This window comes from Poromitra crassiceps, assembly GCF_964638095.1.
Source record: "Poromitra crassiceps genome assembly, chromosome: 7".
NCBI classification, from domain to species: domain Eukaryota; kingdom Metazoa; phylum Chordata; class Actinopteri; order Beryciformes; family Melamphaidae; genus Poromitra; species Poromitra crassiceps.
This window is the reverse complement of record NC_139628.1, coordinates 33,555,973-33,571,487: the sequence shown is the minus strand read 5'-3', so window position 1 is coordinate 33,571,487 and position 15,515 is coordinate 33,555,973. Positions and strand designations below refer to the sequence as shown.

Genomic DNA, 15,515 nt, shown 5'->3' with positions numbered 1-15,515 from the left:
ACTTTGTACTACAGTAGGCTACATACTTTCACATTGTGGTGCTTTAACATCCATTTGGTGCTCTGGCTCTTACATTGTTAGGATGTCTAGAGAAAGCTTAATCTAATCTCTCATCTATGGTTTTGTAACTTGTGTCTTTGTCATCTTCTTGAACATATCTCCATTACTTTAAAGTTGCAAGCTGCCTTCGCAATTGTCTGTCAATTTCATGCTGTTGCCTTCACTTCACTTGGTTCTGAGGCTACCTTCTTTTTAGTAGCCCACACTCCAAACCTTTCTACTCTGTGATAACACATTTTATTTTACACTTCATTCTCCAATGTTCATTTTGGCCTGTTTAGCGCTATTTAAATATACTTTTTTTTTTCATGATTAAAAATGATTCTTACCTCATTCAGTCCAATAAGTTGCCTGTTGGTTCCATTTCGGGCTGTGGCGTCATCATGAACCGTACAGGTCGATGCCCAACGAGCTTTCCACAGCAGGCAGTAAACTGGAGATTAGCTCGTCAAGAAAGCTGACAGCTGGAAATATACACAAACATAAATTAGGTTTGGATTTAAAGTTTACAAAACATAATTCTTGCTCAGATGTGTGGGAGGTAAAATTCATTGATGGCCCTGGATTAACCAGGCCATTAAATCACAATGGGCCTACTGTCAAATGCTATACATCTCTTTTGACTCAAATTTATGGTCAAATGATTAAATGTACTTGTACGTTGTACTTTAAATTTTTACATTTTGCATGTGCATTTTGGTTTCACCCTGCAGAGAAACATTTTCCAAAGGCGACTTAATATGGCATCGTTCTGCATAATGCAGCACCTTGATTCTAAATTCATCCCTCAATGTTAATAGTTACCCTCTTTATGCATATATCCTACTATATATTGTTTGTTGTAATTAATTTAATAATTAAAATTGTGCAAATTACTACTATGTGTAAGAATTACTGTGATCATTTCAATCTGTATTTTTTCACCATTAAAATGAACTCATTCTATGATGAATCACCTTGTTTTTGTTCATCTGCTTTAATCAGAGGCTGCTATACAGTAAGTAACCACTGAAAGCTGTCATTCCCACAGACCAGGGTTGGGAAACACTGTGACAGATAAGTGACAGAAAACCTTTTAAACCTATCAAAGCCTGACTCCGCACAATGTGTCATGACAGACCTGCACAGGAGTAGATCTGATCATAGTATAGGTCTGTTAAATAGATCCCATGGTTTCTAAAAGTAACTTGGACCAGAAGGATTAGCCTGCCCCTTAGTGGCCATTTTGCTACATTACCGCCTTCCAGCCGGCATTGAAAGTGGGTAATTTTGAATAAATAAAAAATATCTGAGTAAAGTTTTTCAGTTTAATTACAGGATATTTATAAGACAAGTGAGGTTAGATTTACCTTACAAGAAATTGTGACTATATATACCAATAACTGTATTGACAGTAAACACAAGTTCTTTATTTATGTTGAGTTGTAAGTACAAATATAAGTCTTTAACATCCTTGTATTTCATCAGGGTCATAAAGAGAAACAGTGATTGTCAAGGCAAAGGCTTGTAAGAAAAAAGGGTGGCTTAGTCAAGACTGGCTTACTGCAGCTGGCATGATGTTATCATGAACATGGCACAAAGCACAGCATATAATAGGAAAATATGCGAAAGCTAACTTGATGGCCAGCCAACTAGCTTTTCCACTTTTCTGCACCTTAACGCCAACAATAAACATTGTGTGATTTAAATGATAGCCTGGCTTGTGTTGTGTGTATACTGAGGGAAGAGTGGCCAAACTGCTCTCTAATAGTGTTTGAGCAGCCAGGTGGGGGTGCTGCCTCCCGAGCTGACAAAGTAGTTCCACCACCAGGGCTTCTCCGTCCTTTGCTCCTGGGTCTGGACCCCTTCGGCCGCGGCGTAGCGCTCAAACTGGTTGTAAGGGTCAAAGCGCTCGTAGGTGCCCATGGACGGGAGGGTGTAGTCGTCCTCTGCGTCGGGCTCCGGCACGGCTTTCTGCAACACAAAGTCCACTCGGCCGGCTCTGCTCATGCGAGCGGGCAGGTGGACCTTCTTCATAGCTCTGCTGTAGCCTGGGGCCGAGGCTGAGAGGATGTGGATGCCAGGAGTGAGAAGGCGCCAGTAGTCTCCGTTTTCCGCTGGGGAGGAAGGGAGAGGCTGTGTGTTGGACTTACAGGTCACAGGCCTATCATATTGAATTGGACCGCACTGTTTTTCCACTCAAAACAAAGTTCTCACATTGCCCATAGTGTACTGATACTGTATATGCCAGGACTTGGCAAAGAACCAGACTGTGGATTAGAAAAGCATTCCTCTGCAAAAATGGCACAATTTGTTGCTGGTGTTGTTACCTGTGGTAATGTTACCTGTGGTGTTGTTACCTGTGGTAATGTTACCGGTGGTGTTGTTACCTGTGGTAATGTTACCTGTAATGTTGTTACCTGTGGTAATGTTACCTGTGGTAATGTTACCTGTGGTGTTGTTACCGGTGGTGTTGTTACCGGTGGTGTTGTTACCTGTGGTGTTGTTACCTGTGGTAATGTTACCTGTAGTAATGTTACCTGTGGTGTTGTTACCTGTGGTAATGTTACCTGTGGTGTTGTTACCTGTGGTAATGTTACCGGTGGTGTTGTTACCTGTGGTAATGTTACCTGTGGTGTTGTTACCTGTGGTAATGTTACCGGTGGTGTTGTTACCTGTGGTAATGTTACCTGTGGTAATGCAACCTGTGGTGTTGTTACCTGTGGTGTTGTTACCTGTGGTAATGTTACCTGTGGTGTTGTTACCTGTGGTAATGTTACCTGTGGTAATGTTACCTGTGGTAATGTTACCTGTGGTGTTGTTACCTGTGGCGTTATTACCTGTGGTAATGTTACCTGTGGTGTTGTTACCTGTGGTGTTGTTACCTGTGGTGTTGTTACCTGTGGTGTTGTTACCTGTGGTGTTGTTACCTGTGGCGTTATTACCTGTGGTAATGTTACCTGTGGTAATGTTACCTGTGGTAATGTTACCTGTGGTGTTGTTACCTGTGGCGTTATTACCTGTGGTAATGTTACCTGTGGTGTTGTTACCTGTGGTGTTGTTACCTGTGGTAATGTCGTGTCTTATTCCTCTGACTGCTACTGTTGCACCTTTGATCCCATTTCCATCCTCGTCTTTTACTAAGCCTTTGATACCACGATGGGCCTGTGGAACAACACCACACAAGACAAATCATTTACAAACAAGTCATTTCATTTGCATATACTACAGTTATGAATTAAACAGACTTCACCATCTAATACCAACTCAAACTATTCTTGAATTATGATACAAGTCAATCAACTCCAGTAATGTATCATCCTCAGAATCAGCTTTATTGACCAGGTATCTAGACATACAAGGCATTTGACTCTGGTATATGTTGATCTAAATATACTTACAAGGGACAAAGAAAATGTATACATACAAGCACATACAAGCTAGAACAAACAAGGACAGTGAGCAGAGGTACATAAAACAAGTCAACTGCTCTTTACATTATATACAATAAGTGTGATGTAGAGTGACCGTTATAAAAAGTATTGTATAAGTATATGTAAACCACATATCCTATGCTTATGGTTGGGTAGCCTCCCAAACTGTGCAGGTTACAGCAAAATGCCTTGAACAGAATATGATCACTTGTTCTTACTGCCTCCAGAAATGTGAGTAACGCCTCCTTGTTTTCGTGCCAGCCTGAATACAGCTCCTCTTCAGCGGGGAACTTATCACAGCCCAGCTCCACAGTCACCTCAAAACAGTTGGTGTGGAGATAGTTGAAGTCCTGCATACCTGGCCAAAAAAAAGTATGCTTTACACCAGTGTTGGGCAAGTTACTTTCAAAGTGTAATATACTACATATTAATAGTTACCGGTACTCTCATTTGAAAGTAACAAGCTACTTACTGTCTGTGTCTGTGTAGACTAACTCGTTACTTATTACACTACTTTTGCATTACTTTCACCAAAATAACAGCAGTAGCAGAATGACATCGCTGCGCCAGAACCATCCCGAAAAAGAATTTCAACCGTCTTGAAGTCAGTGTAAACCGTCCAAAATTCTAAATGTTACCCTTTTCCTTTGTTATGGTCATCTATTGGTTATTTGCATAAAAACATACAATTTAATTAGGAAATTATTGTATCTTTATTTAAATGTGCTTTGATAAAATAAAAAATAAATTAAATTTGTAACTTGTGTATAATATTACTGAAATCCTATTATGTTACTATGTTATTATGTTCTTGTTATATTACCGAGTTACTGCTAAAAGTAATATATCACATGTAATATGCTACTTTTGTAATGTGTTACCCTCAACACTGCTTTACACAGGAATCCATGATTCTGACACTTCCCCTTGACTTCCCTTTGGCCCTTTACTACTCAGAGCTTGATCAAATTAAGAATAACTGGTCTTAGAGCAGCCTCTAGTGGCACCAGCTAACATTTCACTGGCGTTTTTGAGCCAGTCGGATTTGACAACACAGCAACACGAGTATACAACCCTTGTTGTGGCATGTTGTTGTTGTTGTTGTTTGTTTTTTACTTACCACCTGAAAAGCTGTACCACTGGGCTCCATTAATAATTCCTCCTTGACTGTCAAGAGATGTTCCACACCACTGACTGCCATTTGACATTGTTTCATGGGCATTTGCATAGGTTCTTGCGAGAAGTTTGAATACCTACGGAGTTCAAACCAATGGATTACTTTGCTGGTGAAGAACATTAAACCTGATACGCTACACATCGAGTTAACTCAGGTACTTACATTATCAGTTTAAAGCTATTGATTATGGTTTTCATGAGAGACGATCAAAGAAAGCATTCAGGAAGAGCTGCCTTTTGAAGGACAATCGAGATGAATTACTGATGGTGTGTCGTTCACAGTACATCATTTGTACAATTATTACTTGTTTTCATATCACCTAATTCCTGAATAGTAAATTGTTTTTGCTAACAAAGCCACACACACACAGCCATCAAATTCACACATTAGAAACAGACACCAGACTATTAATATTCTGTGAACATGAGTGTTATGTGATTGAAGGAGCCTGTTGACCTGATCGTCTGGAGTGGGGGAGAACATGATGCGTTGCAGAGGGTGCTTGGAGAGATCGTAGGGGTACGACACCACCAGGTCTCCACCGTGGAAGTTAGCGGAGAGCACGAACGGGATGGAGCGCATCCATTTCATGACAGCGTAGGTCTCTGGTGCGACCTGCAGTGCAGCATTCACACTCATTCAGACGCAAGTCCAGATGATGGAAATAAAACGACATACTGTATGTGACCTGCTCTGACCAAATCAGTCACATGCAGCACTGGCCCGTGGAAACGTGATTTTATTTTTTGGGCTGTTTCACCAGATTTTAACAAAATAAAGCCTTGGCTTTCATTCTGTGTAAAGATTGTTGTGAAATTCAAATGTTAAATATAGTTTTGAATAAATGTAGAGTTACGAGCAGAACTAGCCTATGTTGTCAATATTTGAGGTCGTTTTTCTCAAAAACAGTTTGGAAACAGTCATGAGTCATGACATAAAGCGGTCACTCAATCTTTGGAGTACAAACTCCTCTTTCCAACAGTGTATAAAACTCAAAATGTGTTTTGGGGGTCAATGTGACTGATTTTGATAGAGCAGGTCACATAATGGCTTCCTCAAGGATGTCACCCATTAGGCCAGGAAACATCATAACTGATAGAGGACATAGTGTACGTACTTATATGTATACGTATATGGGATAAGGATTCATACTGTACCTTACCAAACCAGTAATAGTCTGGGATTGGGATGTGGTCGGTGCGGTAGCCCTTGAGTCTGCGCCGGCCGTAAGCGACAGATGTCAAATCGGGAAAGTTTCTGTTCAGGTCGATGCTCTGGGCGTTGGTTCGGCCAATGTTCCAGCTATCATACCTGGGGCTCTGTGGAATTCACAGGTTTGATAGGTGAGATTAGGTGTGATAATTACATATATATGTTCATGAAATGATCAAAACATTTCGGACAATATTAATGGAGCAATATCATCAAAGCAATTTGATGGAATTTTCTTGTGGCTGCATCATAACAGCAAATTACATTTCATATTCTGAACAAACCTCGGTACATGTATTTCAAGGTATTCAATGTAAATGTGTTGCCGATATCCGTTTCAACATTCTCTTTAACTTGAATATTTCACAATGTATGTTTTGGATTATTAAGGTACTGAGAAGATTCTTCATTTTGGTTGGTTTTCCAATTTGCCAGTGTTTTAAAAATAAACAACAAAAATGAAAAAAGAAATATATATTTTATTTTTTTATGTGTACGTGTACGAGTGGAAATCGGACCTCCTCGTCATCAGCGTAGTTGCTGTCCTGGCCCCCGGAGGCAGCCATCACGTAGCCGTCGGGGTTCATGGAGGGCAGGATGTGGATGCGGGTGTTGTTGACGAGAGTCTGGATGCGCTTGTTCCCCAGAAGATACTCCGAACACAGGTACTGAACCAAGTAGATCAGCAGCTGGCGGCCCATGACTTCATTTCCATGGATGTTGCCAATGTACTTCACCTCGGGTTCAACTACAGAGGGACACATTCAACTGATTCTTATTAGAACGTCTCTTTCAATAGCCAAAAGGCTGCTGAATTCACCGTTTAAAAAGCATTACTTACGCAGCTCATGTTCACCGGGGTTGTTGGAGAACTCAATCACAAGGAGGTCCTTGCCCTCCAGACTGCGGCCGATGCTGTAGGTAGTGGCTATGTTGGAGCATCGAGCCTCCGTCTTCTTCATGATGTTGATCATCTGAGCGTTGGAGTGATAGGTGAACTGGATCATGGTAGAGGGCTGCTCAACAGGAACGTTAGCAGTGCTTTCAATGGCTTCCATCCCTTGCTCTGCTGTAAAGAAATATATGAGATGATTTATCCCTTTTGCAACAGTGTTATTTAGGCTCCTCCAACACTAACAGACAGCGGTCCACAAGATCATGCATCAATAAAGCGAGGAAGCTGTCTCCATTCTTGTAGGCTGGCCAGGCTATAAATAGGCTGATGTGAGAGTCTGGTATGTACAGAAGAAACCAATAAGAAAATGTGTGAAAAATATGTGGGACTTACTTCAGCTAATACAACCTAATGCCCCCATTTTTACATTCACACCCATTTTTACACCTGTAACAATCTTTAATAGCTCGAAAAAACCACATGGACCACATATTGAACCTTGGTACTACTTTAAACAACATACTGTATAAGATTGTATCCATCATATACCCTGGGAGATTAGTGTGGCTGCCATACTCCTTAGCTTCTTCTGAACCCCTTTTATGTGGTAATTGTAGAAAAATATGACTATAAAAATACCCATTTTTGACCAAAAGTAAATAGAAAAATATGTCTGGAGCCGCAAAAACATATTTGAGCCTTATAAATAATAATAATTACTAATAGGTCTAAGGGTGTATTCACACCTGTAGGTCGTTTGCTTTGTTCCGATTCAGGTACTTAATTGATACAATTGTTGCATTTGTGCCTTGGTTCGTTTGTGTTCACACAGCCACAAATCAAACGGTCCAAATAGTATTGCCAAGCCTCCTGGATTGGCAAGGAGACACTCCGGTAGGCTAATAGCCTCTCGGGATGGAAAAAATAATTCCCAGAGATTTTCCTATATGATTATAAGAATGCGTTTTGTTAGACCTACATTGCTACGTTGGGCGTGCCCCGTGTGAGGAGAGAGAGAGAGAGAGAGAAAGAAAGAGGGACGGATCGGGAGAGAGAGAGAGAGAGAGAGAGAGAGAGGGAGAAAGTTATTTATTTATGTATTTATGTAGGCTATGTAGCCTATGTAAGCCTATGTATTTATTTTGCCTATTTAGGCTATCTGGAATTTGGAGATAGAAGATCAAAGATTTAAAAAAAAACTTCGATCTGCTATTACTATCACGGAGACTTCAGAGGATTAGTCTACACATAGGCTATATGAACACCTGTCCTGTCAGGAATAAAATATTAATAAATAATTTAATAATAGCCTACGGACATTTCGAGGAAGACATGCAATCAGTCTGATTGTCTGATTGAACCAGACAATCTTATCACAAAGAAGGCTGGCTCTGATTACCATGACTTGTTTTCATTTATTGAATGGAGACCAGAGGTAAGTTGATTGAGTTCAAACTGCTCTGATCATGTGATGATCCAAAAATCCCCCAAAGTTTATCCATGCAAGTCACAAGTCGCCAAAACAGGATCTGAATGAAGATGTTTTTAAACGATAAAAATGCTCGTTCTTCAGGCCATTACGCACAGCGCAGCTGACTACGGCAGCTGGTTTATCCCAAAATGCGCACTGTTTCCTGCAGTTGTGGCGGATCACGTTCTCACCACAAACGAACCGCACCAGAGTTCGTTTAAAGCGGACCGAGACCACCCTTTCTTGGCGATCTCGCTCCGCTTGTTTTGTCCCGCATCCGAGTGCGATTGCTGTGTTCACACTCCCCCAAACGAACCACACCAAGGGGGAAAACGCTCTCTGTTTCGGAACAACTGCTCCAAACGAGATAGCTGTGAATACACCCTAAATGAGCATGTCTTTGACGGTCTTGGTGGAGAGAGGGGTATATCTTTAATTTTCTGAACTATCCAAATTTTGTTTTTGAAGTCTGAGAATACTAATGCTCTGATATTTTAATGACCCATTCTTTCATGTATTCACCCTACATGAACGGCTTTGCATTCCTTACAGTACTATCTCCTCGAGCTGCCACAAAACTAGCATTACACACATTTTAGTTGACTGAAATGTTGAAACTTTTTCTTTTTTAATTCAGTGTATACATTTTTACAATTGGAGAATGTAAGAATCAGTTTAGGCCTACATCAATTAGTTAATAAAAAAAACATGCATGATTCATTTTCATATATTCCATTTTTTGTAAAAGCCACAGGGAACCACTGGAACTAGCTGCTCCAGAGCCGCAGGTTGCCTACCCTACCCACATCTCACTAACTTCCCCAGTTAACATACATATTATAGGGCACCCCTGGGTATACAGTACTGTATGAATGTTTCTAGTTTCTTGGACTCCGATATCTAATTTGTCAACTTGAAATGTGTAGTTACCAGATAAGAAACAAAGGGGTTGAACTCAAATAAAGTCAAAACAGCAACAAGGCCATCCGTTTGAAATTAATATGAGTATGGGAATAATTATCCAGGCCCAAGGGGTTGCCAGACATCTGAACCAAATTCTGCTTGGAGAAAACAGTTTCACACAACACTAAAAGAGTGTCGCACTCTTACAGTGGAGCAGATCAAATCTACTTAATTTCATTGTCTGATTTTCAGTATCTGAGACACTTTTATGATCATTTTCTACGCTTAAATGACGAGGCGATGAGGTTCAAATCAGTTCCTTCTGTGGACAGCGGACATGCCATGTTTCTTCTCTCATATGGCTCACAGATGATGATGATGCCGTCAAAGTTATGAGGGGGGACAGAATAGCATTTTTTTGGTCTGTTTTGGAAAGCTAATGTTCACTCTTCAAGAGTTTATATAGCTTTTAGAGTTTCCGCCGTATATAATGACAAACAAGTACACTTTATGGGCAAACCTAAGACATTTTTTAAAAAGGTACTGGAGAAATGAAAACACATGAAAATAACCACATAAAATGAGGGTTTATGTGAGAAAGGAGGCATTCCCCATTCACCAATAACAATTTAAGTGCATTTTGAGGCGCACCACATGGGCATGTATACAAACCAGATGACTTGCTGACAATCTGCAAGGAGACAGAAGGCTCTCTTGAAACTCAAGACTGCCGACACCGAGTGATAATTTTATTCACAACACCCCATAATGTCCAAAGTCATGCAGGTCAGGTGAACAGAAGACTCTAAATTGCCCATACACTAGGCATTTCTGCGTAGTGCTGTAGATGTAGTATGTGTAAAGTAGAGCCAAACCGATATATCGGGGCCAATATTATCGGCTGATAACCAACTCGACTCCGCGCTAAGATGCCTCTCTTCTTGCGGTGAGAGAGGGCATCTGCTCGGACTATCTTCTTGCGGTGAGAGAGGGCATCTGCTCGGACTATCTTCTTGCGGTGAGAGAGGGCATCTGCTCGGACTATCTTCTTGCGGTGAGAGAGGGCATCTGCTCGGACTAGAATAGAGAATCCCCCCCCGTAGGGGATTCTTCAGGAGTCAAGACATTGGTGATGGCCTGGGGAGGTGGGTGGGTCGAAACGCAGCTTTCAGAGAATGGGATGCGATCAGCTTGGGTACCGCGACCAGAAGATCAGGGAAAGAGGACGATGACCCACAGAGCATGGCTATAAATACTGCTACGTCATAGCCTCGGCACTGACGACATTATCGGCGTCATATAGGCAAGTGCGTCACGCGGACGTCACACTGGGATTACACTTGTGCTCGTCACACTAGGATTACATGGTGAGGTGAGGTCACTAGGATTGCGCGTGGTGCGAGGCAGCGTGTCTGGTCTTCATCTTGAAACTAGGTCGAGACCACTTGTTCAATTTGTGTTTTTGTATTTCTAGTTTTTTATCATTATTAAATTCCCAGTGAAGTTTACCGTTTCATTGCATTGATGTCATTTTGGACAATGACGTTTATTGTTAAACTGTAAAATATCCTGCCTACATTACGTATCTCAAGTCATGTCAAGTCATATCTTTGTCAAGTGTGTAATATTTGAGGGATCATTGCAAAAAAGGTGTAATATAATGTGTTTATATAATATAGGAATATCGGCCGATATATCGATGTTGGATTTTTTTTACTCCCCAATATCGGTATCAGCCCCAAAAATCCAGTATCAGTCGGGCACTAGTATAAAGTATTGTAGTATTTATAATGAGGGGAGAGATTTCTCAAACATATGCGATGGTTTTAATGGTAAATGGTAAATGGACTGCATTTATATAGCGCTTTTATCCAAAGCGCTTTACAATGTGCCTACATTCACCCATTCACACACTGAAGGCGACCAGCTGCCACGCAGGGTGCTGGCACAACCATTGGGAGAATTTGGGGTTCAGTGTCTTGCCCAAGGACACTTCGACATGCGGACTGGAGGAGCCGGGGATCGAACCATCAACCTTCCGATTAGTGGACGACCTGCTCTACAGCCGCCCCATTTTATGGTTGTAATTTATATTTACGCCTACTGGTGCAGCACGAGGTCACCATTAAATATACACAGTTTTCCAGGAAATAAAAGTAATGGCAGTTCATTTCATGGGGACTTTAAGGACAGGGTCACCATACCAGTGATAAGCACCTGCAGTCCTTACCTCTGAGGCCCTCTAGGGGGTTGTAACAGCCCTCCTGGTCACTGACGAAGAAGCGATCGCAGTCCAGGAAGTAGGGCCAGGCCATGTCTATTCCATCAAAAGCGTGGGCGCAGCTCTTGCGCACCGAGTCGCAGGTGCTGCGGCAGGGCCTGAGCGCGCGGCCCTTCTCGCAGCGCGGGGCCAGCACCGAGCAGCCCAGCATGCGGATGTCCGGGGTGCACTCTCCGCCCAGCAGAGACTCCACCACGCTCAGCAGGAGGTACTCTGTGCCCAGCTCCACCTCTTCACGCGTCCTGTGGCCGACGATGTTGGGGAACATGATCTGGTTGTAAGCCATGTCATCACAGTAGGACAGCAACATTTCTGTGCATTTGGCTGGGGGTAAAAAAAAAGGCAGTTCAGAGAGATTGCGCCGTAAGCTAAGTCAGTGGTTCTCAAAGTTTCCATGTCAATCTTGCCCCAGGGTCCCCCATCTGATACGATTTTTGCTTTTAAATGTTTTATTACAGAAAGTTTAGGAAACCCATGACCAAAATAGTCATACATTGTCACTGTACTACTTCTCGATGGAATTATAGTGAAAATAAATTATCCTCCTTTTTGCTGGGGACCCCCCCCCCCCCCCCCAAAAAAAGAAACAAGGTTTATACTACCAAGCCATTTTGTAAATTATCCTCATCTGCTCCTCTAGCTTAAACTGACTCCACCGCAGGCTTAAGTGCAGTGAAGATTAAGAAACAGTTATTTACTGTACTTTTAAATAACAACTAATATCAATTCAAAATGTATCAATCACATTTTCAGGGATCAAAGTATGTTTCACCATCTCTCGAGCATAATCATGTACCTTGCTGTACTGTCTTCAATCGCCGAGTGCGAAATATCTCTATTATCTCTGGAAATTAGAATTTTAATATTTCATACTGCCATTGATCATCTATAAATACACCTGATGGGTTTATGGCGTTATGCCAGATCCCATTAAGACTATTTAATGGAAGTGTGACTTATGATCCATACCAGCAAGGGCTAATGCATCAGTGTTAAAAGTCAGATTTTATAGTCAGTGATTTACAACCGTCATCAAAACATAATTCGTCATGGGCTCGAAATGTCACAGGTGAGGAGACCTAAGACAGTAATTTGTATCATTCAAAAGAGTTAGGCCTAACAGAGAAGAAGTAGTCAGCTAACGTTACATTATGATGCCAAACAGTACACCACTCTTCCTGTAGTCTCGCTTGCCAGACTCCTCTTCCTGCAAACGGAAGAATACTCACGTTTTTCTTCAGCTGTTGGCTTGCATCGCCCTGCAGCACACATCGGTATGTTAGTAACTGTCATGTGGCAGACACTAGATGGCACTAATAGCTTCTGTAACGGTTTTACTGCATACAAGAAAATGTGCTGATAAACCTCTAGCTCCAACAGCTGAAATGCCTGTCTGTCACTAAAGTCTCATTAAATCCCAAAATGTTTGGGATTTTTCACTGGATTATACTGTAACATTTATGAAGTGAAGGCTGAAAAGCATGCGTTTCATCTAAAAGGCATGCAGGCTGGTACATCTATCCATCTATCTGTTATTTTATCATCAAGTTTTTCTACAAGGTGGATTGATTACACACCAACTTTCTTCAGTAACCTTACTGTATGAAGGCTGTTGTATCCGGAAAAGTTATGTAGCCTCAGCCTGCAAATCAAATGATGTCTCGTCTAATTTCTGCAGCAGGTCCATATTATGCACGTTGTATTCATATGAAGCCTGATAACTTTACCTAGGAATTCGGATTCTGGGTCGCATCGCGGAGGAGCGCACCAAACAAGAGTCGGCAACTGCAGCAGGACCAGCAAAATAGTGCTCCTTTTCCGCGATGTATGTCCCATTTTCATGTGGCACCTCACACGGTCACACACCCTCTGGCTGCGTTGAATTTCCCAAGCCTGCCGAAACTCCCCAGAACTTCCCCAAAAGCGACTTCATTACAGGCATTACGGCCAACGATCAAATTACAGAGGAAACAACTCCGAGGTCAGCAGAATGTGCATGCAGATTTGAGTGAAAACGACGACGATTTATTACGCAGCATTTTGCACAGGCACACACATCTACCCCTCTCTCTCTCATGCATTGTAGGCCTATATAATAATAATAATAATAATAATAATAATAATAATAATAATAATAATAATAATAATAATAATAATAATAATAATAATAATAAACGTCAGTTCACTGTTGGACCATGACCTTGTTCGAACTAGCGCTAGATGCTGAAGGATAAACACGTGGACAACTTTGTATGAGTAGCTGATTTTAAGCGATTTTACTTTTTAACGAAGTTAACACACTAACCTTCGTTTAGCCAAACAAACTTTCGAGTCAACATATTAGCATGCTACTGTAGCACTAGTAGCTACAAATCTTGCTAGCTAACGCTAGCTATGTGGGCTAGGTACAGGTAGGCTGTGTAGAGCTTCTTTTATGTTGCCCAATGCCAGGCAGCGTAGTGAAGATATATAACAGCTATATCCTATATTATATTTATTATGTAGCTAGCAATCTTTCAGAGGTGTTTCTCTAGCTAAAGTAAGCCTTACTTGTTGAATGTTCTGTGGATAAAAAAGCTAATTTGGAAAACGTTACACCTGCTTCAAAATACTCACCAGTCACCAGATATGAATGAACCTGCATTAAGTGTCCTTTGCTGTCTTTGTAGCTTTCCTTTCCTTTTCTATGCTTTGTTAGAACACTAAGTACACAACAAAATGTGGCCATTGTGTTTGCAATGTTGACAGAAGTCGGACGCAGGAAATGCGCTGGAGCTAAGTGGAGGTCTTCCAACATGGCCTCTAGGGGGCCCACAACATGGAGGTAATACAAAAGGGCCCACTAGCTTGTCAGAAAAGAAAAAAAAATCACTGATGACATCACAATTGCTTAAGTGACATCACTGATGTAATGACATAGTATAAGACATCACTGATGATGTCATAATGTCTATGATATCCCTGATGATGTCACAATGTCTTTGATATATCATCAGTGGAACATCATCAGTGGGTATGTGTTACTGGCCGCCACTCAACGATTGTGGGACATGACATCATCAGTCACATCACTCAACGGGTATGACATCATCAGTCGGGGGCGTTTGCATGCTCAGTTGATGGATTGTGTTTGTTTACATTAATATGACATCATCAGTCACCTGGCCACCACTTATAGAAGTGGCTGCATAACGAAATCCCGTGCTATAACGGACATCCTGTGCCATAACGGACGGATGGACACAGTCATTTATAGAAGCAGTGCAGCACTTAAAAATGTGCTATTACAAATGTCTTGCCATGCAGGCAGGCAAGACACGTGTTTGAACCCATGTGGTGTCTTGAAAGCAAGCTCGGTCCTCTGGCTGGTTTATCGGTGGGTGGTGGGAGCAGGAGCTTAAGTCTCATGATCATCAGGTAGAAATCATGTAGAAATAGGAGTGGTTACAGTATTATGCTGATAGGCTGTTGTTGTGCACCATAGAGATTGGATGGGCAAGCTTCATGTCCTAGGAGAGACCCCCTGTGAGAGACATCCATGGACAAATACTTACAGAGACCGACTGTGAATTCACATACAGATCTTCCTGTATGGTACAGAAGAATAGACCTTTTCACAGCAGCCATTTTGATGTCTCATAGCAGGGTAAACAGAGGTGTAATTAATAACATTAATGATGGTTCCATTCCATTTAGGGTTCCATTGCCAAGGCCGTTGTATTGTGCATGCTGACTCATTGGAATGGCACTGGAAAACCTAATGGAGTGGAACCATCATTAATGTTATTAGTTACACCTGTGGTTACTTTACTATGACACGTCAAAATGGTTGCTGTGAAAAGGTCTAGGCCCTAGACTCTGGGTGTCTAGGCCCCAACTCAACAATTTGTAGAAGACATTTATTCACCTCCTCGTTTCCACCTTTACTCTTGGATGAGAAATATTTTCCATTAGCCTTCTCATAGTGAATTAAAGTGCTTGAAGGGTTGAAGGTGGATACCTAGCTACAGTATAATGGCAAACTAACGTATCTTTAATTCCTCCTCAGGCTGAACCAGAAATCTCTAAGTCAACCTGCATGTCGGAGGAGTCGGGAGCCACTG

General features: G+C 41.6%; 1 protein-coding gene across 1 annotated transcript; it reads right to left on the bottom strand.

Moving 5' to 3' along the window:
- Window positions 1–1,453: 1,453 nt before the first annotated feature.
- On the bottom strand, window positions 1,454–13,381 carry LOC310779099 (carboxypeptidase Z-like). The gene is made up of 11 exons (XM_083639597.1): window positions 13,140–13,381; window positions 12,642–12,671; window positions 11,362–11,736; window positions 6,704–6,931; window positions 6,381–6,610; window positions 5,808–5,969; window positions 5,107–5,265; window positions 4,594–4,726; window positions 3,692–3,831; window positions 3,105–3,204; window positions 1,454–2,156 (listed from the first exon to the last, which is right to left on the bottom strand). Exons 1-11 carry the CDS (start codon window positions 13,252–13,254, stop codon window positions 1,804–1,806), a joined length of 2,025 nt encoding a protein of 674 aa, XP_083495723.1. The 5' UTR covers window positions 13,255–13,381; the 3' UTR covers window positions 1,454–1,803.
- Window positions 13,382–15,515: the final 2,134 nt, after the last annotated feature.